Source organism: Cnephaeus nilssonii, assembly GCF_951640355.1.
Source record: "Cnephaeus nilssonii genome assembly, chromosome: 12".
NCBI lineage: Eukaryota > Metazoa > Chordata > Mammalia > Chiroptera > Vespertilionidae > Cnephaeus > Cnephaeus nilssonii.
Genome location: NC_137083.1, coordinates 50,323,412 through 50,347,076, shown reverse-complemented (window position 1 = coordinate 50,347,076; position 23,665 = coordinate 50,323,412). Strand labels below are relative to the sequence as shown.

Here is a 23,665-nt window from a genome sequence, read left to right as displayed (position 1 = left end):
GCTGGCAGGCAAAAGCAGTTAGGGGCAATCAGGAAGGCAGGCAGGCGAGCAGTTGGGAACCAGCAGACCTGGATTGTGAGAGGGATGTCCGACTGCCCACCGGGATCAAGCCTAAGCGGGAAGTCGGGCATCCCTTGAGGGGTCCCAGATTGGAGGGTTCAGGCTGGACTGAGGGACACCCCCCTCTGTGCACGAATTTCGTGCACCGGGCCTCTAGTCTTTATATATTTCTCTAATAGTCATATATATGTATATAGCTTTTACATTTTCAATCTCCAAAGACCACATATTGCCATATTGTTAAACCTAATAGTCATTTCTCCCCTGTTATTTTATCATGAGAAGCATTTAGCACAATTGGCCATTCTCTATTTCTTGATTCTCCTTCACTTGATCTAGGGAGTATGATTTCCTGGTTTTTGCTGTGACTCACTGTTTACTCCAACCCAGATTGAAGCATTTAAGATATAATATATACACACCCATGCATAGATACATACATATACATACACTATTAATATACAAACAATGGGTTGTTTTTTAGGATGGTAAATGTTTCTGTTGTATTTTACATAACTGTTCTAAGATATTTCAGCATGTTCTTAAACTCTCTGGCTACAGGAGGCAACACTGAAGTCTTCAAGGAATACAGTCTTCAACAATGCTCAGATCTCTAATCAGGGCTGCATGTATAAGTTCAGAGCTCTTCTTGGTATAATTGCCATTTGGATATTTTCTCACATAATTTATTAGTTAGCCCTTGCTTAAACTGAATTCTAGCTGTTCCTTTTCTGTGCCCTAACAACAGAAAGGCCATAGCTGGCTCAGGTGCAATCTCCTCATCAAGTCATATTTCATGTCCCATAAAGATGTGTCAACAAATCATAGATATCTTGTTGTTGGAGTTATTCTGCTTACTTTTGGTCCAATAATACAAAACCATCATTTTAATTATAAGGAAACCATGCAGGAAGTATCTAGGTGTGTGTGTGCAAGTATGCGTGTATGTGCATTCATTTAAACGTATATGAAAAATCAGATAGTTAAAAACAATTATACATACATATATGTGTGCATATACATACACACATATACACAAATACATATTAATATATATACACACACAGTATTATGTGATTGCTCTCAATATTATTATTTTTTATTTTTTTCCATTTCTTATTAAGGTATTATATGTGTACATATCTTACCTTTGCCGCCCCCCACCCTACTCCCATACATGCCCTCACCCCCCAGAGTTTTGCGTCCATTGGATATGCTTATATGCATGCATACAAGTCCTTCGGTTGATCTCTTATCTCCCCCACCTCTCCCTAACCTTCCCACTGTAATTTGACATTCTGTTTGATGCTTTACTGCCTCTGTAGCTATCTTTTTGTTCAAGTTTATAATGTTCTTTAGTATCCATAAATGAGTGAGATCATGTGGTATTTTTCTTTCATTGACTGGCTTATTTCACTTAGCATGATGTTCTCCAATTCCATCCAGGTTGCTGCAAATGGTAAGAATTCCTTCTTTTTTATAGCAGCATAGTATTCCATTTTGTAGATGTACCATAGTTTTCTGATCCAGTCATCTGCTGACGGGCACCTAGGCTGTTTCCAAATCTTAGCTATTGTAAATTGTGCTGCTATGAACCTAGGGGTGCATATATCCTTTCTTATTGGTGTATCCAGTTTCTTAGGATATATTCCTAGGAGTGGGATTACTGGGTCAAATCGGAGTTCCATTTTCAGTTTTTTGAGGAAACGCCATACTGTTCTCCACAGTGGCTACACCAGTCTACATTCCCACCAGCAGTGCACGAGTGTTCCTTTTTCTCCGCATCCTCGCTAACACTTGCCGTTTGTTGATGATAGCCATTCTGACTGGTGTGAGATGGTACCGCATTGTCGTTTTGATTTGCATCTCTCGGATAATTAGTGACTTTGAGCATGTTTTCATGTGTCTCTTGGCCTCCCTTCTCTCTTCTTTTGAAAAGATTCTATTTAGGTCCGTTGCCCATTTTTTTATTGGATCATTTATTTTCCTTTTATTAAATTGTATAAGCTGCCTATAGATGTTGGAGATTAAATCTTTATCAGTGATAACATTTGCAAATATGTTCTCCCATACAGTGGGATTTCTTGTTGTTTTGTTGATAGTTTCTTTTGCCGTAAAAAAGCTTTTTATTTTGATGTAGTCCCATTTGTTTATTTTCTCTTTAGCTTCCATTGCCCTAGGAGCTGTATTGATGAAGATATTGCTTCTGATATTTTGCTGCCTGTGGATTCCTCTAGTATTTTTATGGTTTCCCGTCTTATGTTTAAGTCCTTTATCCATTTTGAGTTTACATTTGTGTATGGTGTAAGTTGGTGGTCTAGTTTCATTTTTTTGCATGTATCTGTCCAATTTTTCCAACACCATTTATTGAAGAGACTGTCTTGACTCCATTGTATGTTCATGCCTCCTTTGTCAAATATTAATTGAGCATAGTGGTTTGGGTTGATATCTGGATTCTCTATTCTATTCCATTGATCTATATGTCTGTTCTTATGCCAGTACCATGCTGTTTTAAGAACAGTGGCTTTGTAATACAGCTTGAAATCTGGTATTGAGATCCCTCCTACTTTATTCTTCTTTCTCAGGATTGCTGCAGCTATTCGGGATCTTTTTTTATTCCAGATGAATTTTTTGAAGGTTCGTTCTAGGTCTGTGAAATATGCTGTTGGTATTTTAATGGGGAGTGCATTGAATGTATAGATTGTTTTGGGTAGTATGAACATTTTAATGATGTTGATTCTACCAATCCATGAACATGGTATGTTCTTCCATCTGTTTACGTCTTCCTCCATCTCTTTCTTCAGTGTTCTGTAGTTTTCCGCATATAGGTCTTTTACCTCCTTAGTTAAGTTTATTCCTAGGTATCTTATTTTTTTTTTGGTGCGATGGTAAATGGGATTTCTTTTTTAGTCTCTCTTTCTGTAAGTTCACTATTGGTGTATAGAAAGGCCATAGATTTCTTGGCGTTAATTTTGTATCCTGCTACATTGCCGAATTCATTTATTAAGTCTATTAGTTTTTTGATGGAGTATTTTGGTTTTTTTATGTACAATATCATGTCATCTGCAAATAAGGACAGCTTTACTTCTTCTTTTCCAATTTAGATGCCTTTTATTTCTTTTTCTTGTCTAATTGCAATTGCTAATACTTCCAGCACTGTCAAACAGGAGTGGTGAGAGTGGGCATCCCTGTCTTGTTCCTGTTCTTAGGGGAAATGGTTTTAGTTTTTGACCACTGAGCATGATGTTTGCTGTGGGTTTATCATATATAGCTTTTATTATGTTGAGGTATGATCCTTCTATTCCCACCTTGTTGAGAGTTTTTATCAAGAAAGGGTGTTGGATTTTGTCAAATGCTTTTTCTGCATCAATTGATAAGACTATGTGATTTTTATCTCTCAGTTTGTTTATGTGATGTATCACGTTTATTGATTTGCGGATATTGTACCATCCTTGCATTCCTGGGATAAATCATACTTGGTCATGGTGTATGATCTTTCTGATGTACTGCTGGAGCCGATTTGCTAGAATTTTGTTGAGGATTTTGGCATCTATGTTTATGAGGGATATTGGCCTGTAGTTCCCTTTCATTGTGTTCTCTTACCAGGTTTTGGTATTAGGGTGATGCTGGCTACACAGAAGGAGCTTGGAAGTATTCCTTCCTCTTGAATTTTTTGGAATAGTCTGAGGAGGATAGGTTTTAGTTCTTCCTTGAATGTTTCGTAAAACTCTCCGGTGAAGCCATCTGGTCCCGGGCTTTGTTTGCCGGAAGCTTTTTGATGACTACTTCAATTTCTTCCATAGTTACTGGCATATTTAGCCGTTTAGATTCTTCCTCATTCAGTTTTGGAAGGTTATATTTTTCTAGGAATATGTCCATTTCCTCCACGTTGTCCAGTTTGTTGGAATAGAGTTGTTCGTAGCATTTTGTAACAGTCCTTTGTATTGCGGCGGGGTCTGTTGTTATTTCACCTCTTTCATTTCTGATTTTGTTTATTTGGGTCCTCTCTCTTTGCTTCTTGGTGAGCCTGGCTAGAGGTTCATCAATCTTGTTTATCCTTTCAAAGAACCGGCTCTTGGTTTCGTTGATCTTTTGTATTGTTTCTTTGGTCTCTATGTCGTTTATCTCTGCTCTGATCTTTATTATTTCTTTCCTTCTGCTTACACTGGGCTTTTCTTGATGCTCTCTTTCTAACGCTTTGAGTTGTAGGGTTAGGTAATTTATTACCATTGTTTCTTGTTTTTTGCAGTAGGCTTGTAGAGCTATGAACTTCCCTCTCAGACTGCTTTCACTGTGTCCCATAGATTTTGGATTGTTGTGTTTTCATTGTCATTTGTTGCCATGATGTTTTTTATTTCTTCCTTGATCTCTCTGGTAACCCAGACATTGTTTAATAGCATGCTGTTTAGTGTCCATGTGTTTGATTTTTTTGGATTGTTTTTATTGTAGTTGATTTCCAGTTTTATGCCACTGTGATCTGAGAAGATGCTTGATATGATTTCTATCTTCTTGAATTTGGAGAGACTTTGCCTATGTCCCAACATATGGTCTATCTTTGAAAATGACCCATGTGCACTTGAGAAGAATGTATATTCTGTGGCTTTGGGGTGAAATGTTCTGAAGATGTCAATTAATTCCATCTGGTCTAGTTAGTCATTTAGGATTGATGTTTCTTTGCTGATTTTTTGTTTAGAGGATTTGTCCAATGGTGATAGTGGGGTATTAAAGTCTCCTACTATGATCGTATTGCTGTTAATCTCTCCCTGGATATCCTCCAGGAGTTTTTTTTATGTATTTGGGTGCTCCTGTATTGGGTACGTACATGTTTACAAAGTTATTTCTTCTTGTTGGATTGCTTCCTTTAGTATTATGAAGTGGCCTTCCTTATCTCTTGTTATGTCCTCCACTTTGAGATCTAATTTGTCAGATATAAGTATTGCTACCCCAGCTTTTTTTTCATTTCCATTCGCCTGGAAAACTTTTTTCCATCCCTTCACCCTCAGTCTGTGTGCGTCTCTTTTTCTGAGGTGGGTTTCCTGTAGACAGCAGATATATGGGTCTTGTTTTCTTATCCAATCTGTTACCCTATGTCTTTTGATTGGGGCATTTAATCCATTTACATTTAAAGTTATTATTGATAGGTACTTATTTGTAGCCATTTTTATTCTATACCCCTGTGTTCTTCTTCGCTTCCTATTTCTTTCTTTCTTTTTTCTTTTCTTTTTTTTTTTTTTACAGCAGACCCTTTAGCATTTCTTGCATTGCTGGTTTGGTGGTGATAAATTCCCTTAGTCCTTTTTTGTCTGTGAAGCTCCTGATTTCACCTTCAATTTTGATTGATAGCCTTGCTGGGTACAGTATTCTTGGATTCAGACCCTTCCTTTGCATGACTTTGTATATTTCATTCCATTCCCTTCTGGCCTGATGAGTTTCTGTTGAGAAATCAGTTGCTAGTCTGATGGGGGTTCCTTTGTATGTAACTTTCTGTCTCTGGCCGCTTTTAAGATTCTTACTTTGTTGTTGGTGTTTGCCAATTTAATTATAATGTGCCTTGGCGTCGCTCTTTTGGGGTTCATTTTGCTTGGGACTCTGTGAGCTTCTTGGATTTGTGTGGGTTTTTTCTTCCCTATATCAGGAAAGTTTTCTGTCATTATTTCTTCAAACAGGTTTTCTATTCTTTTCTCAGTTTCCTTTCCTTCTGGAACCCTTATTGTGCAGATGTTGTTTTGTTTCATGTTGTCCCAAAGTTCCCTTAGGCTCTCCTCCTGCTTTTTAATTTGTTTTTCTAGAAGCTGCTCTACTTGGGTATTTTTTTCCATCTTGTCTTCTAGCTCACTGATGCGGTCCTCTGCTTCTTCTAGTCTACACTTGATGCTTTCTATTGAGTTCTTTATAGCAGCGATGTCATTTTTCATTTCTTCTTGATTCTTCTTCATTTCCTCTTGGTTCTTACTCATATTGTCAAATTTGTCTTCCATTCTTTTCAGCCACCTTATGACCATTTCTCTGAATTATTTCTCTGATAGGTTGCTTGCCTCTAATTCGTTTACTTCCTTTTCTGGTGATGCCTGCTTTTCTTTCATATGCGGGCTGTTTCTTTGTCTCCCCATGGTCTTTCTTCTCCAGATGTCCGGTTATGTAGTTCTCTCTCTCCTGGGTTGATTTAAAGGTACAAAATACAACACAACCAGGTACAACACACAAGGTACTGAACAGCGATGTATTCATGATATTAATAACCTCCAATAAAGGTGACCACCAGAGAAAGGCAAATTAGAGGATAGGAGAGAAAGAAGAGTAAAAAGAAAGAAGAAAAAAAAGGAGTGTCAAAATGAAATTGGGAAAAGGAGAAAAAAAATAAGAGAGACTAGAACGAGACTAAGAGAGAAAAGAGGAACAAACTACATATATGGAGAGGAAACTCCAATAGAACAACCGCTAATCACAGCAAATGCCAGCAACAAGTACCTGGAGATTAATACAACCTACAACACCAACTAATATCAAGTGAGGCAAGGGAAAACAGAAGTAAAAAACAAACAAAAACACAACAAACAAAAACAAACAAACAAACAAAAAAGAATAAGCAAAATAATCTCACATAAAAGCATAAAAATTTGATATAATCAACATTCAAGCAAACAACTACAAAAGGACAGAGAAAAATAATTTTTTTTTGATAGTTAGGACAGTGAAGAGAGGTGTGTATGTACTTGGAGCAGGGGATTGGAAATTAAATATATAAGTAGGGTGAAATTTTAGCAGGGGGTAAACAGAAAGAATAGGGAAAATCTAGAGCAGGAAAGGGTGAAGATAAACAGGACACCAAAAGGGGAAAGGTTAGGAAGAGAGTGATGGCATAAAGGTAGAGTTGAGATAGAATAAAATGATGGTGAAGGAAAGATGAAAATAGACTGTAGAACACTAATCCCAAAGTAAAATAAAGAGAAAATAAAATGACACTTAAAATAAAAACAAAATAAATAAAATAAAAAAGGTAAAATAGTAGTAGTAATAATGTTGATTGCAAATAAAAATGTAATAATTAAAAAGGTAAAATCAAGTTAGGAAAAAAGAAAAAAAATAGTTTAAGTAAATGATGCAAAAAATGAAAATAAAAATAAAAAAATAAAAAATAAATAAATAAAATGTGCAGTAGTGAAGGTCATTCACTTCCTCTATTGTTCTGTTTGGCATCCCTGTTTCCCAGTCCAGACAGTATTGCAGTTCCAAGTGTTTCACTGCTCCTCAGTGTTGTAATCCAGTCCTGATTTTCAAGCAGGCAGCGTCTTAATTTCTGGTATTCCTTTATTTTTTATTACACTAGGGTCAATTTGTGATTCAGCCTCTGGGTGGCAGTGTTTCTGGGTTGACTTCCAGGAGTCTAAGGCCTCTCTAGCCTTTTTTCTCTGTGGCACTCAACCGATTTGCAGAGGATGGTGGGAAAGTCCAAGCAGACTGCACACCCCTGAAACTCCCAGGCTATCCCTCCATGTCAGATCAAAATGGGTTGCTCTTTAGAGATCCCCCATTAGCAGCTCTGTGGACCCCCTTCCACAATCATGGATCACACTGGCCCAACAGCCATGGACTTCTCCAGGCACAGACCTCCCCGGTCCTCCGGCTCCTGCAATGCGCGTGCGTTTTTCTCTTCTGCCGGGACTAGAGACCTCACACTATCCCTGCGAAATCTGACCTTTCCGTGGTGGAGTGAAGAGCTCCTTTGAGTCCAAGCATTCGCGCCACCTGGGACCGGTGTTCTGGGACTCACAGCTGTTCGGTGGTTGCCACAGCTGTGGATTTTCAGGCCTCTGACAAAATCCACTTTTCCTTTCAAGATGGCAAGATTTCCCCGTCCAAGCCCGTAGCTCCGGGAGGGGACCCAGCCGCCTTGGGGGCTGCCCTGTCAGGGGAACCCCGTCCAGCAGTCCCCCACCTTCTCCTGGAGTTCAGCTGTCCCTTAGCTTGCTAACAAACACTCCCAGTGCAACCCTCAGCTGTTCTTTCTTTCTGCTCTGGGACAAGGCTCGGAACACATCTGTCTATTCTGCTACCATTTTCTCTGCCCCTCGCTCTCAATATTTTTTAACATAACAATCAAATAATATACCCAGAAGACAAAAAATGTGACAAAAAAACATAGCCTTTAAAGCATATTGACAAGTGCTACAACAATTCAACTTTTTTAAAAATAAGTAAAATTAAAGGAGCCACATGTTACTCAAAATTTTGGACAGATGACCCAAGTATCACTTAAAAATCTTCTGAAGGAAATTTACTCCTGAAGATCCCATCTGCAGTGCAGGGAAGGAAAGGGGTTTTGTCAGAGACATACATTATGAAATAGGCTGGCTATAAAGAACAATGCCTCTGATTAAGCTCAGTTGTAAACTGACTTCTGCAGCTGCTTAAAATAATCTCACACTGAAAATTTATTTGACTTAATGCGTGATCTGACCAACATAGAATTTTGCATACATATTTCCCTCCTCCAATAACCTGAAATGATTCAGAGCTATGCATGGATAACTTTGAGATCTCTGATTTATAGCATTTGATAACCAACAGACTAAAATATGTCACTTAACTAATCCAATCAATAATCCAAGATAAATAGATCCTCATGGCTTGTTGTATAGGGTTATTTAACACCAAGACTTCTAGTATAAATTTTCTTTTAAATGGGCTAATCATTTTTACCTTTCATCATTTTGATTTAAAGACCCAATAAAGTTGACCTGCTTACAGACTTTAGTAATTTGACTGCATACTTTTTAAAAGAAACTGGCTGAAGCAAGTGGCTAAATATTGCTTAAGGGTAGGCTTATAAAAGTCAAGCTAAGCAAACACTTTTGGTTTTCCTTAAGCAAAGAGTGTACTTGTTTCCTTCCTGTACAGGGTGGGCAAAAGTAGGTTTACAGTTATAGATATGATTATTACATTACCTTTATTAACTCAAAAGAATATCACAATGGCACAGTAAACCTACCTTTTCCCAGCCCTGTATATGTTAAAGCATAGTGAAAGTCCATTTTTTTGACTACACCACTAAATGCTTGAATATTAGTTAAAATAAATCTAATCACTGAGAAAATTATAGTCACGGGTAGATATCAGTCATCACATATATTGGAGGTCATCAAGATCACAGTGTATGCTCAGATACGTAACACCAACTTATTTCATAAGTTTTATATTTATTTTCTTATTCCATAAAACCTAATAATATTAAGCAAGTTTTTGGAGAATTTTCATGAAGAAACAGCAAATACAGGCCTTATATATGAGCCTCAACTACTATTTATATAAACTCTAGGACTCAAGTGACAACTTTGAATTTTTTTTTGTCCTAACTAAAAGAACTAACATTTCTCTCCAAGAAGCACTTGGAAAAAAACACACACATATTCCAATTAAAAGGGCAATTCTTTAGAATCATTTATCAACTGCACTGAATAAACAAACAAAACTGTTATGTACCATATAATGGACATTACTCAGCACTAAAAAGGAACAAACTCCTAGTAAAATAACATGAATGAATATCCAGAGCATCTGGTAAGTGAAAAAAGTCAGACATGGAAGACAACAAACTGTATGACTCCATTTAGATGACACGGTAGAAGGTTGCAGGAGCCAGGGTATAGGAGTTGGGGACTAACTACAAAGGGACAGGAAGGAACTTTCTGGGATGATTGGATATGTTTTAACCTTGACTGTGCTGGTGGATACAAGTGTATACCAATTGAATTTCAGGCTTAAAATGGATGCATTATATTGTATGACATTATACCTGAGCAGCTGCTGATTAAAAACCAAAAAGAATCAGAGGAGCCAAACACTACATTCCTCTATTCATACAACATGAAAAGTGCTCACAGCCCTTCTAAGAAGTTGTACAGTTACTGCAAGCAGAATATTAACTATGACAAGAATATTTACAGCTATTACTTGAAACTGCATCCTATGTGCATATTTAAGTATCCTATCATTCATCATGCTACGGCTTCAAAAGGCCACCCTCCATCCTCCCAGCTTCTCCAAATTTTTCATAACCAGCCCAAATAATAGGTTTCCTCATTAAGACTTCTCTGAATAATCCATTGGGTAGTGATCTCTACTTGAAATGTCAGATATGAAGAAACCACAGCCCAAGGATGTGAAATTACTAAAGTCACCGAATCAGATTTTTATCCTGACCTAATTAGTGAGTCCATGCATACCTCTCACTGCCTGATTCTACCTGGAAGCTACTGGACAGAGAACAAAACTGTTATTCATATACACACTGACACACAGGTCACTGATTTCTTCAAGGGGGTATCAGACCCTTGCCACCAGATGCCCACTTTAATATTGATAAAGTCTCTGGAATCTAATTTTTAACAGCTAGCCTCTCACATTATTCAGTTATTTAAATTATATTTTGAAACTGGTTCAGGGGGACATAGTTTTACAGATAGAGTTTCAACAGGCATCTTCTCTTCTCACTTGATCACGCTGAAAAGTGGTATTGATCTACTGATGAGAAAGCTGCAAGAATATAAAGCTAGAAAGTGTGAAATCTTAACTATGAAAAAATTAATGCAAAGGTATAAGAAATCAAGAATGAATCTTGCATTCTGTTTAAGCACCACAGGTCCTCCTTATCCCACCACTGTTAATGTGTGTTTAACTGAATGGTCATTTGTATGAATTTAGGGAAGTTTTGCAGGGTGCTAACTAAGACAATAATTATCTATAATAATAAAAGTGTAATATGCTAATTAGACCAGACGTCCCTCCAGACGTCCTTCCAGACTACCTTCCGGACGAAGCTGCGGCAGCGGAAGCCAAGGCAGCTGCCGCCACGGTGGGGCTGAGCCCCATGCACGAATTTCATGCATCTAGTATAAAATAATCTTCTGTAGGACCTCACATTTAAAATGCTACAGCCATCAATACTCTGAGAAAACTGACCTAAAACAGCACTCACCTCCCCATTTAAAATTCCTACATACTAATGATACCAAATTGATAGCTATATCTTATAGAGTCTCTAAGTCCCACAGAATCACAATTTTTAAAGAAACATCTAACATTTAGTACTGATATTCATGTTGCTCTCAAAATACCAATGAATTCAAAGGCAAGGGTCTTGGTTTCACAAGAGGCTCACTAGGTAGAAATTAGAATGCAGTGACATTCTAGAAACAAAGTGGAATTTTTCCTATACATGATTTCAGACAAAACATGTGCAGTCTTTTTAGAAATAAGATGCTATGGTTTATACATACTAACAAGATATATAATTACCCAAATTTTCTTCTCTACATCAAGATAACTGCCAATAGTTGATATCATAGCTTAGAAATCCACCACTGGAAGAAAAAAAAAACTTAGTCTCTGTGACATTTCTGCTAAAACATCACTGAAAACTCATTAATTCAATAAATTCTTGGATGCTCATTAGAGTTCTAGATATTATGAGGCATGTAAGGAAGATTAATTATGATCACTGCCTTGGAGGAGCTTACCACATAGAGATCAGATACATCTACACATAGGTAAATCACAAGATAAAATGAGAAAAATAAATAAATATAGGGACCATAGATCACTAGAAATTTACAAGCTAGTAAAGGATATAAGTCTTCACAGCTCTAAAGCAAGGTAGCATGTGAACCTAACATTGCAATTTGCAAATATTATCCTATAGAATAATCCTATATAATAAAGAGGTAATATGCAAATTGACCATCACATCCTCACAAGATGGCTGCCTACAACCAGGCCAGCAGGGGGGTTAGTGAGGGACGACCAAACAACTGAACAAGCAGTCTGCATGGGGCGACCAAGCCATCAGGGGAGGTTAGTGACGGAACACCAAATGACTCAACAAGCAGGCTGCGTGGGGCAACCAGGCCAGCAGGGGGGGGGAGGGGCAGTTGGGGGTGACCAGGCCAGCAGAGGAGTGCAGTTGGGAGCGACCAGGCCAGCAGGCGGGGTAGTTGAGGGCGATTAGGCTGGCAGGGGGGCAGTGAGGGGTGACTAGGCCAGCGGGGGGCCAGTTGGGGGCAATCAGGCTGGCAGGGGGGGGCAGTTAGGGGCAATTAGGCTGGCAGGCACAGGCAGTGAGGGGCGATCAGGCTGGCAGGGGGGAGGGCAGTTAGGGGCGACCAACAGGCAGGCAGGTGAGCAATTAGGAGCCAGTGGTCCAGGATTGTGAGAGGAATGTCCGACCGACAGTTGGACATCCCCCAAGGGGTCCCAGATTGGAGAGGGTGCAGGCTGGGCTGAGGGGGACCCGCCCCCCTCCATGCACAAATTTCATGCACTGGGCCTCTAGCTATAGTATAAAAGATATCACCTCCTGGGCTGGCCAGGGAGGGGGGCCTCAGGGAGCAGACAGAACTTTAGCAGAACATGTCTTCAATGAGAGGGTCCTACAAGAAATGCCAGCATATGCTACTTAAACCTTCTGGGAGTCAGTGAAACACAGGATCTATAAGCACTGACTGAATGGATGGCAGACTGCAGGAATGGATCATGGGCAGTACCAATGTGTGTAACTGAGATCAGCATGGGAAGGGCCCGGCACAGGCAGTGAGGAGAAGGGTCCAGGAGACGGCATGGCTGACAATGAGTGGAAAGCCAAACCCTGAATCTCACGGTAATGAGTTTAGATTTTTTCAGTGCTTCCCTTTGTCACAGAGCCTATCACCCTGAACTAGAATTTTCTCCTTATGTGCTTTCTAATCTGTCATACTGAATACTGATTTCCTTTTACTTCTTGTTACACTGCAAGTTTCTTGAGGGCAGGAACTGTATTTTATCCAGTAACTATCAAAATGTCTAACTATAGAAGGTGTTCAATAAATGCTTTAATGAATAAATGAATGAATGAACCACAAGTTAAATGCTAGATTTTTATTACTGCCACTGAATTATTCTAAAGTGATCCTGTCTCATTCCAAAGCTCTCTCTCTCTCTTTTTTAATTTTTTTTAAAAACTTTGTTCAGTTTACCTTAACTATCTAATATAATAGGGTTTATAAATGTTTACCTAGCTTTAAATGTATTATTTTTTAAAATAATATTCAACAAAAATGATTTCTCCCATAGCCAAACTACTTTTGTTGTGTCCTGGATTTTGTGATTCAAATTTGCTTCTGTTCAACTCTTACTCCCTTCTTCCTGACTCCATCACTTCCACTACCTCTTACCATCACTAGTGTGACCATAATTCTCCTATAAAAACTACAGTCTTTCTTAATGCTTTTTCAGGTTCAGTGACTATAAATTCTATATCCCCTCAAAAGGTCCATATGCTAAAAATCCAATATATTATTATTGTACTAGAAGCCCGTTGCACGAAGTTTCGTGCAATAGACTTTCACCTGGCTGCCGGCACCAGTTTTCCGCCAGCAGCAGTTTTCCTCTGGCCACCCGCCGATCAGAGCGCCTCCCGCCAGCGTGATCAGAGGAACTTCAATCGGGAGGCGCTCCGATGGCGGGTGGCCAGAGGAAAACTGCTGCTGGCGGAAAACTGGTGCTGGCAGCCACGCAATCGCCCACCCCGAGTTCCGCCACCAGCGTCGGCAACCCCCCCCCCCCTACCGCCAGCCAATCAGCCACCCTGAGTCCCGCCCCCCGCACCTCCAGCCAGCCCAATCGTGGGCGTAGTGGAGTGATGCAATTTGCATATTACCTTTTTATTAAGTAGGATTTTATAAAGTCTAAAAATAGGCTAAATTAATCTCACATTAATTATGTCAGGGGAGACATCAATGGCAAGGAGCAAGAGAGAGGCCTGCAATGCTGGTAATGTTCTACTGACTGATCTCAGGACTGGTTACATTCATGTGTTCCCCTTCATGAAAACTCACTGAACTGTAACATCAAAATGCACACTTCTTTATACGCTTGTTTGTTCTTCACATTCCTTGTGGTGGAAAAGGTTGGTAATACTGCCACAGGCGGCTATATTCAGGCGCTGGTGAGCAAGTCACTAGAGCAGATGATGTTCTTCTCTTAGTGTCTGATACAGGAGCAGAACCAGGAAAAACGGGCAGAGGAGGAAAGCAATGGAGGCTGAAGAGGGGAAGGGAAAGGGGACGGGGACTTCGCCCTGCCAGAATCATTATTATGTAACAGGTACACAAAAATAACAATCTTTCAATAGTCTTTGGTGTGGACAGCTTGCACTTTTCTGAGCTAATATAGTATCAATAAAATCATCACTAGAAAAATTAAATAAACCTCCAATGCCTGTTGATGATAAGGATGATGAACAAAAACAAAAATCTGATCCCAAAATTTTCCTAGGAAATCTTACCCTGCTTCTCTGGTATTTTCCCCCCATCTCTGTAGCCTGTGATTATCCTGATAATGGGGCCATGCTTTACCACCCTGGTTCTCACCGATATGGATTTTACCTACTTGGGAGAAGACAGGAGGAGGATGTTCTGAGGCAACCACAGGACTTTTTAGGACTTTTTAATCACCAGAATATAAACATGAGGCTTCCCTCACTATCAGTTTAGAGCCATAGAATTGGGGGCATTGGCCAATATATCTATACCCCACCTCACTACCCCACATTTCTAAAAACAGATATCTCAGGTTAGGAAACAGTCAATTAAGAGTAGGAGAATACAGTATAAAGATTGAGTCTTCCTAAAATTTCTTCCTCTTTAATCCCATGTCCACAGCCAAAACTAAGATCAACCTGTCATTGGTGCTGTACATTCTGTTTTCCTGACTGGTCCCTCACCCTGCCTGTTTGATGTACAGACAGAACAAAGACCCAAATCTAACCTATCAGCTCTCAGAGCAGAGGTAATCTACTTATCCAAAATATGAGGGTTATTAATCAAAGTCACTCAAAACCTTATGGGAAGAGAGAACAGAGTAACTCTAATCAAATATCCACTTATTAATATTTATTGAGCATCTAATATTCCCAGATAACTTTCCAGGCCTGAGGGATTTTACATTCATTGAGCTTACATTCACTTTAGCAAGAAAAATTAATCATATTTCTGTTCTTCCTCAGGGTAGAACTAATAGACTCAGTGCAACTCTTTGTTACTTAGTAAGAAATAACACATAATTTTTATTTTCTTCTTTTTGTTTCTCCCAACTCACTAACATAGATTTAAATCATCATGTATTATTCTCACAATAAGAACAAAACATTTAGGACTTCCTAATGTAAAAAAAAAAAAAAGCACTTGGTAAGTAGAGAGAGGCCATTTCAGAGTTGAAACTCAGATGGCATTTATGAAAGTGGTACAAAGGGCTGGATGCTTCAGTGGAGAATCAGACTTAGGGCTGCACTGATCTTTGCCTCAGCTCTATCTCCACAGATCCTGCTCCTCTGTGACTATCTATACCAGCTCTCCTTCCATTCTAAATGCATAAACATCTCACTCTGTCTGCAACTGGAGATGATTTTTGAAACATCCTTGTTTTATTGCATAGTGATAAGTATTACATTGTAGATATGGACACTAAATAAATAAACCAATAAGAATCAGCGAAGCCATGGTTCACAAACCATGCTTGGCTTTTAAAACTCATGAATACTGTCTTCTTTTTTCATTGTGAAGCCTTTCTATTAAAAATACAATTAATAGGAATGTTTAGTCACCTGTATCCAATTAGTTTCACAAGTTAGTGTTTGGATTTAATAAGATGTAATGCAAAGATTTAACTCCCACATCATACAGTTAGCTTCATTCACTCAACTCCCTGTTAGAGATTCAGCCCTTACTCAGGCCAGCCAAGTCCCCAAGTACCAGAGTAGGAATCATAGCAAATATATTATTACAACTAGGGAATCAGCTAGAAGTATATTTTCTTATAGAACATCCTCACATATGGACAAATGGTTGTTAGATAAATCTTGGAGGGCTTCATAAGATTACTTATAAATGTGTTAAGAAATATTGGAAATGATTATTTTGAAATTTGGCACAAATAATGGTACTCACTCCCCAAATCTGGTCATCTGTTTTGCTTTTAAGTGTGAATTATAGTGTTGTGTCCAACCCAGTCCAATTAAAGTAATCAGCACAGAAATACATTTTTCACAAGCATTCTAGATGATTCTTATGATTATGGAAGAGTTGGGAAGCACTAGATAGCATCTTTCCACAACTCTTGTTTATATGATTATGTTCATGAGCTACACCTACAATATTAGAGAAACAGTATTCAGTACTAGATTGCCCGCCAGCAAGGAGGCTACAGGCAGAAACAAACATGACCCAATTCATCATCTTGGACTCACGTGCATTACGCTTTTCCCTGAATGAACTGGCCTAGGCAATTTTTATAACACACACTTGAGTTTGTTTTTGTGTGTGTTTTTTGTGTGTGTGTGTTTTTTGCACACTTTCTATGTCAGGTCTTACTGAACACACTCACAGGAATCTAGAAGTTAAAATAAAGAAGCACAAAATGTTGTGAGTTTCAATCATTTTCTAGGCTGTTATTGCTATATTCTTTGATTAAGCTCCAATCTCAAAGGAAACAGACATTCCTTCAATTTCAGAAACCTGAAGCTAAAAAACTTCATGCTATAAAGATGTATTTTACAACATTTCAAAATACCTATATTTAATTCACACCTAGAGTATGTTGCATCATAATATTTTCATTTTATTTTTTGCAGCAAGGGGGTGATTTTTCAACCTATAAACATTTCACTACATTTAATAACATATATGACAGAAGTAAAACTAAATTTCATAGCTAGTCTACTTATATCTTGACTATAAATTATTATGTCTGCCAAGAGGTTGAACTATAAACATGTTGATTATGAGCTAGATTTAAATTTTGCTTTCATCAATGTATTCTTTAAAAAAAAAAACTCACCATGCAAAGATCAGGAAAGCCAGACAACACACATAACAAATCATTACAAAATTATTCATCTCCTAAAATATGTGTGGGCATAACTCAGAAGTGACTATGAGTATACTATACTGAGCTTTACTCAACACTAATATAAAAATCTTCTACAATAGAACATGTATTTCGTTTACAGATCACTTTTTATTCATTTAAACTGAATAACAACTCCAATTACTAGTAGGAGTTTTATTTAGTCAATGTTCGAAGGCCTCGAAAATACCAATATTTGATAATGCTACTCACTGAGGCTTTAGAAGTAGAATGGGTAGGAGTTTTGTTGTTGTTGTTTGTTCGTTTTTTTAATAAGAATATGATTGGCCTAGTTCTACTAAGAGCTACCATTCAAAACAAAGAAATGACACAACAGGGTTAAGCAGCTCTCTCCCTCACTGAGATGGTTTCCTGTTAATTTTGACAGAAGAGTAACAGTCACCACTGACTAAGAAGAGAGTAAACAAACTGAAGATCAGAATTAATGGTATCATAGACATTGGCTTAAAGAAAGCTTACCGTTCCCTCTCTCCGTCAGTGATATCATATAAGCGGTTGGCACCTCCATCAGCACAGGCTCTTAAAAGAGCTTTAAATAGAAAGGGAAAAAAAAGAGCATATCAACATAGGAAGCTTAGAGCAATAGCTTCCAAAGGTTTAATACTGACAAACAGGCACTCATACACATACAGTCATACTTCCCTTCTCAGATAATTTCACACTCAGCTAGTGATGCTGCTGTTACCAAAACATCTGCACATGGCACGTCCAGAAAGACAGAATCCCCTGCAGACCGTGTATTTCCTTTCTGCCTCTTTTTGATTTCCTCTTATTGCTGATGTGATGTCCTCAATATCCCTTAAAGCTTGTTTTTCCTGCTGTATGGCAGAAGACAGACCTCACACTCACTAACAGGTAACAGTTATAACTCTGTTCCCTTTTTAAATTAATGTTTACAGATACATTCCCTTTATAGCAGGTATTATGGGTTTCCAAATTTCATGTGATATAGAAAGTTTCTTTTAAAAATGAATCACAAGCATAACATCATAAGTTTATTTGAAAATATTGTCACCAATAATCTAGACAATGTGTGAAAAATGTGAAAATTGTGAATGTGATGCAAAATGGACTGAAACTCAGGAAGAACTAAAATATTCAAGTAAGACTGGCTGTCTCTCCAACTGGGGCTTTCATCTGTTGCCTTTCTAAGCTGCTCCCGGCTGTCACTCTAGCATTTGATGTTGCTGAATTGGTATTAGATATTGGGATTAGTTATTAGATATTGCTCTAAGTTTCCTACGGATATTCTTTGAGATTTTCTCAGTTCATAGACTCCTAGATTTATTGTTACTTCTCTAATTTCTAATTTTCCTAGAAATGTTTGGTCTCTTGGCCTTAATTTCCTCTTTCATTTTTTTTAATACATTTACCTAATGGTTTAGGATCAAGCTTTATATTTTATCCTGGGTGATGAGAGTGAATACAGAGATGTCTGAGGTTCTAATTCCTAACCCTGAACAGACCGACCACAGCCTTGCCTCCTGTTCCCAATAACTGTTAAACACAAGTCTCTAAGTCCCACAGCTCAGTAAAGACCCTGGGCATCAGCAGCTTCAGAAGAAACAAGTATTCTGAGTTACTTCTTCATTCTGTGGCACTTACGAAATCCTCTTACCTTTTGGCAAATTGAGCGATACATTTAAAAGAACCTTCATAATATTCCAGGTGTTTTATAACAGGTAGGCTAGTGTAAATGATAGCTAATGGAGTACATTGGCAGGAATAAAAGTCCTAATGTATTTTCTACTAACCCATTTATAAACTATTTTCTTTGATCTGTAGCAGAAACAAAACAGAGGCCAAGTAGCCAAGATATATTCCTTTTTTGCTTCAGCTTTCTCATTTGTAAGTGGGGATGATATAGATTATTAAGCAATTAGTGATCTAATGAATATATACAATGCTCATCACAATACTGGAACACAGTAAGCATTCACTAAATAAGAGTCCTGACATATGGTTGTCAGAGGGGAGGGGGTTGAGAGGCTGAGTGAAGAAGGTAAAGGGATTAAGAAGTAGTTACAAAACAGTCACAGGGATGTAAAGAACAGCATAGGGAATACTAGTATAGTCATTAATCTATATATATAAAAGCCAAGCAACTGGACTGCCTGAATGACCAGAATGACTGGTTGCTTTGATGCACACTGTGGCCACGGATCACCCCCACCACCCCAATTGGGGTCGGGGCCGGCCTGATCTCCCACACACCTCTCCCCCACCCAGCCAGCCTGGCCCCAATTGGGCCCTGATTAGGGCAAGCCAGCTGGACCCCACCCATGCACAAATTCGTGCACCGGGCCTCTAGTATTGTAATAACTATGTATGGTTCCAGTTGGGTACTGAAAATATCAGGGGAACACTTTGTAAAGTATATGATTTTCTAACCATTATTCTGTACACCTGAAACTAATATAAAATAAGGCTGAATGTTAACTATAATTAAAAATAATCAAACAAAAAAGTTACAATACTCTTTGATGCTGTTCTAAATGCATGTAGATGAAATTTAGATGATCATTTTATAAATGGGGGAGGGTAAAAGGATAGAAAGGGAGGTAAAAATAAAATAAAAATAAAATAAATGAGTCTTCTTTCTCCATTTTTGTTAGAATTAAAATACAGTTTAAAGTCTCAAGTTGATAGAAAAGTAAAGCCTGAGTTACTTCAAAGGTGAAAAACAAAAATACGAATTTTACAAAGACATCTGAGACAGACATCTCATATTTCCAATTACCAATAAGGCGCAGTTCCTTATAAGGAAAGGCACCCAAATGCAAATTGAGCCACAAAAATTACTTGCAAAAGATTACAGAACATTCTGCACATTTAAAAATATCAAAACCTAAAAGTTCAAAGTCATCAAAATCTAAAGTGGAGTGATCATCTCACATAAAATATCTGGCTTAGAGTAACTGAATATGGAGATTGGAAAGACTGGTAAATAGAAACAGATGGTGAACTATTAATAATTACCCTCCAACTGTACAAAACAATTCTCTGTAAACAAATTAACAAGCACATGGGATCCTTTTATGTAAAACGGATTCAATGAAGTAATATGAAAATCTAAGGAATAGTTTTTAGCAGCTAAGATGATCAAACAGAATAACTTTCACAGTATATTATTTTGCCAAGATCAGTTGACGTCAACATTATACCAATTATGTGCCAGGCCCTATCTACGATAGAAAGATGAATAACAAACAGATCTAGTACACCAGGCTCACAATTATAGTAGAAAAAAGAGAAACAAGCAAATATACGTGCAATGCCCTGTAGATTCTAAGGAGTGCTATAATAAAAGCAACAAAATGCAGTGGGAGAATACGGAGAGAGGAATTTCAGTGCACAAATCTGTAAAACTGCTTATTAATAAATCTGGTTCAGCTAAGATCAGTGTTATTTTTACAATCCAGAACCTTTTTCCAATGCCTGTTATTTATCATACCTAGATTTAAATTGATATTGCAGAATAGTTTATGAAAAGAGAGATAACTAGATCACAGAAAGTAAAATTGTCCACATTTATTCCTGTTTTAAATGCAAAGGGAGCCAAAATAACCTTGATGAAACCTATACACTATTCTCTCTTGACCTATATGTTGGGGTGCAACTCATCTAAAAGGAACAAGTTCCACACTGCCCCTAAAACTATTTTGTTTTCAATAAAGCTTGATAAAAATGATGTGTTCTACCACATTTAAAATTTTATTAACAAAAATGCTTTAATTATTTCAAAATATATTCCACATCATAAATAAAACTGCATTGAAAATGTAAAATCCTTCAAGCATGTTCTAAATAATGTTGGCATAAATTCATTGATAGCAATTTGAAAAATGAACAAAATATCACTGTTAATGAAAGTGACCAACTAAAAGAACCAGAAGTAGATGGCATTCTTTAATAAGATATTTTTGATAAATCATAATGAATCAGCCTCAAAAGTATGTTCACTCCATCATTTAAACTGTTCCAAGCTTTAATGAATAAAAGTTACTGCATGAGTTATTTTTTAATATAAAAAGTTCATTGGCTTATTCAGCAAAATTGTTGCAGATTTGTCAAATATATAACTTCAATGGTCGAGCAATTCTTTACTATGCATCAAGCTGATAAACAGCTGAAGACTAAAATGCATTCAAATATCTATAAACCTTTATATATTGGTACCACCAGTGAATATATTAAACACATCTTAAGCTCTCAATTTTTTTAGCCTGGCATAATGTAATTTAAAGTTACTGAAAATGAAGATTTTCACTTTAAATAGATACTAATTGGTTATTTCATTAATTTCCACTGAAGAGAAAGTTAGACAAATATAATTTGACTTCTAGAAAAAAAGATGGAAAGTAGAGGAATCACTGGGCTCTGGTTAAAAGTAAGAATTCAATTGGGCCTCCTTTGGGTTAAGAGCTACAACCATGTGGGACAAAGCACAAGGAAAGAGCAAAATGCTTCAAGAGGGTGAGTAAATGCCTCACTAACCCTCACATTTCCTAATTTTCAAGTTATATCAGGGCATTCTGAGAGACAAATTAATCTGAGTCTTTAAAACATAATTTATTAAGGCATGAAGAAGAGCTCATTTTTAAAACTAATTAACAGAAGGTCAGCTGCTCTGGAGTTTAGTCAGATAAGGGAATGGCTGCAAGACACAAAGCTCAGTGGAGTTAAAGACAACCACAGATGGAACAGAGTTTAGTGTGAATGGCAGTCACTATGGGTTTTAAGTTAAGTGTTCTAACTTTGGTGTATTTCAAGATATACCTGGGAGGTGAAAGTGCCTGGATTGGCTAAGACTAGATGGGGAGGATGGGGAGGGGAGGATGGTGAAAAGGAATCAGAGATGACTCCTAGGTTCCTGTATTGAGCAACAAACACACACAGTTAGCATTTACAACTGTTCTGTATTCCCTATTCCCTGTCCTTCCTGTGAGTTCTAATGCTTGGTCACCCATAAGGTCTTGTTATTCTTGGCCTTCTATCATCTTTCAAAATTTTACTGTTCCATTCATATTATAACCATACAGACCCACCTGTGTTCTTACGATGACAGGTGTGAAGGTTTGCATGGCTTTCTCCCAGTTTTCTTTAGTCATTTATCTCAAGGTGTCCTGCCTAGCGGAAATATTTCATACCAGTGCTAATTACCAAATGACTGACATTATCAAAGATTTTAATGAAAGTTTAATACATGAAATACAGTTTGTAGGACAGACGCTACACTGTTAACAAGTGCTGTTCAGAGCAGTTTTATTGTTTGGGCTTGAGTTCAGGTTTCCTTGTTTGTTTTGGTTCATCCCAAACCAAAGGAAACATGAAACAGAAATATTAGGAAGGACCTGAATATGTGAGGTCACTTCTGGTAAAGAAGCCTTGGTGTGAAAGCTCAGGAACAACTGCTGAGACAGATTCTGAAAGAAAAACCTAAAACATTAGTTTTTTCCTGTTTGTTTTCAAAAAAGTGTACGAAGATTATAAGAAATGTTCTTTTCTGGAAATATAACATGAAGAACAAAAGCTATGGAGATTGTTAATAAGCACATTAAAAGATGTTCAACATCATTAGGTTAGTTATTAGAGAAACTCAAGTTAAAAGCACAATGAGATATCACTACATAGTTACTAAAGTGGCTGAAATAAAATATTGTGATTTTGTCTTAGATCAAATGCTGTAGAGGAAGCAAAGGAATCAGACCATCTACATGTTGCTAGTGAGGCTTTATTACAACATGATGAACCTGAAAGACTTGTGCTTTATTTCTTATCTTACAGACAAGGACTATGAGCTCAAAAATACAAAGTGGTTTTCCCTAATTACATAATGAATTTTCTTGTGGTCTTCAGAGTGAGAACCTGGATTTAGAAAATCATTTTGTTGTTTACATGTTATGGAATTAGAATTATTACAGTAGTGGAGTGAGAATGAGAACCTAGATTCTCTTGGTAATAAAGTCCACATTGTTTTTGCTACACAGAAAGCCTGCCCTGTATTTGAGATGGCTCAGTAAAAAGCAAGCTGAAGTATAAGGGTGAAACAACACAAGCTTAGAATCTGAACCATCAACTTCACCAGTAAGAATCATGCACATGGCTCTTCCAGTGCAATAGAACAATGGTAAGAGCCACAGAGATGCTCGCATTCGCTGATTCAACAGCCCATTCAGAGAGCTAGCATCATGTCTTGTTAAGAGAAAAGGGAGAGCAGGTTGAAGAGGTTTAAGAGAGCTCTTAAATAACAGTCACTTTTACTGACCTTAGGATCCTGGAGAAAAACAGTTTGCCTTCCGTCTCCATCAGGGTCCAATCAGGGGACAACATGCAGAAATTTGAACAGAGGAAGTCATTTGTGAAAGTGATTGGAATATGAGGGAATTACTAACAGGAACTGCAGTAGTAGAAGGCTGAAGGTAAAGAACACAGGAGCAGCAGAGGTAGCAAGTAGACAGCACTGGAAGGGGCTCCGTGGTGGGACGAGAGAGACTTCTTATCTCTGATGTGCTCGGGGACCCCATTTGCAGGGAGGTGCTGGCCTTGGATTCACCATGAAGCTCCCTGAAAGGGTGCTGGAGAGAGCTGGTCAAGGAAGGTGTCCCACTTCACAGTAATCTGTTGAGACACCACCTGATGGGGTGCC

General features: G+C 37.9%; 1 protein-coding gene across 3 annotated transcripts in view; it reads right to left on the bottom strand.

Moving 5' to 3' along the window:
* Positions 1–23,665, bottom strand: part of TPK1 (thiamin pyrophosphokinase 1) — a 269,761-nt gene that overhangs the window by 160,555 nt on the left and 85,541 nt on the right. For 2 of the 3 annotated variants that reach the window (XR_013814311.1, XM_079786320.1), the window contains exon 4: positions 17,476–17,545. The exons of the other annotated variant lie outside the window; for it this stretch is intronic. Coding sequence is in view for 1 of the 2 variants with exons in the window: in XM_079786320.1 (XP_079642446.1) it covers positions 17,476–17,545 (70 nt within the window). In the remaining variant the exon portion in view is untranslated. The remainder of the gene's footprint in view (positions 1–17,475; positions 17,546–23,665) is intronic. 3 annotated transcript variants of the gene reach the window in all.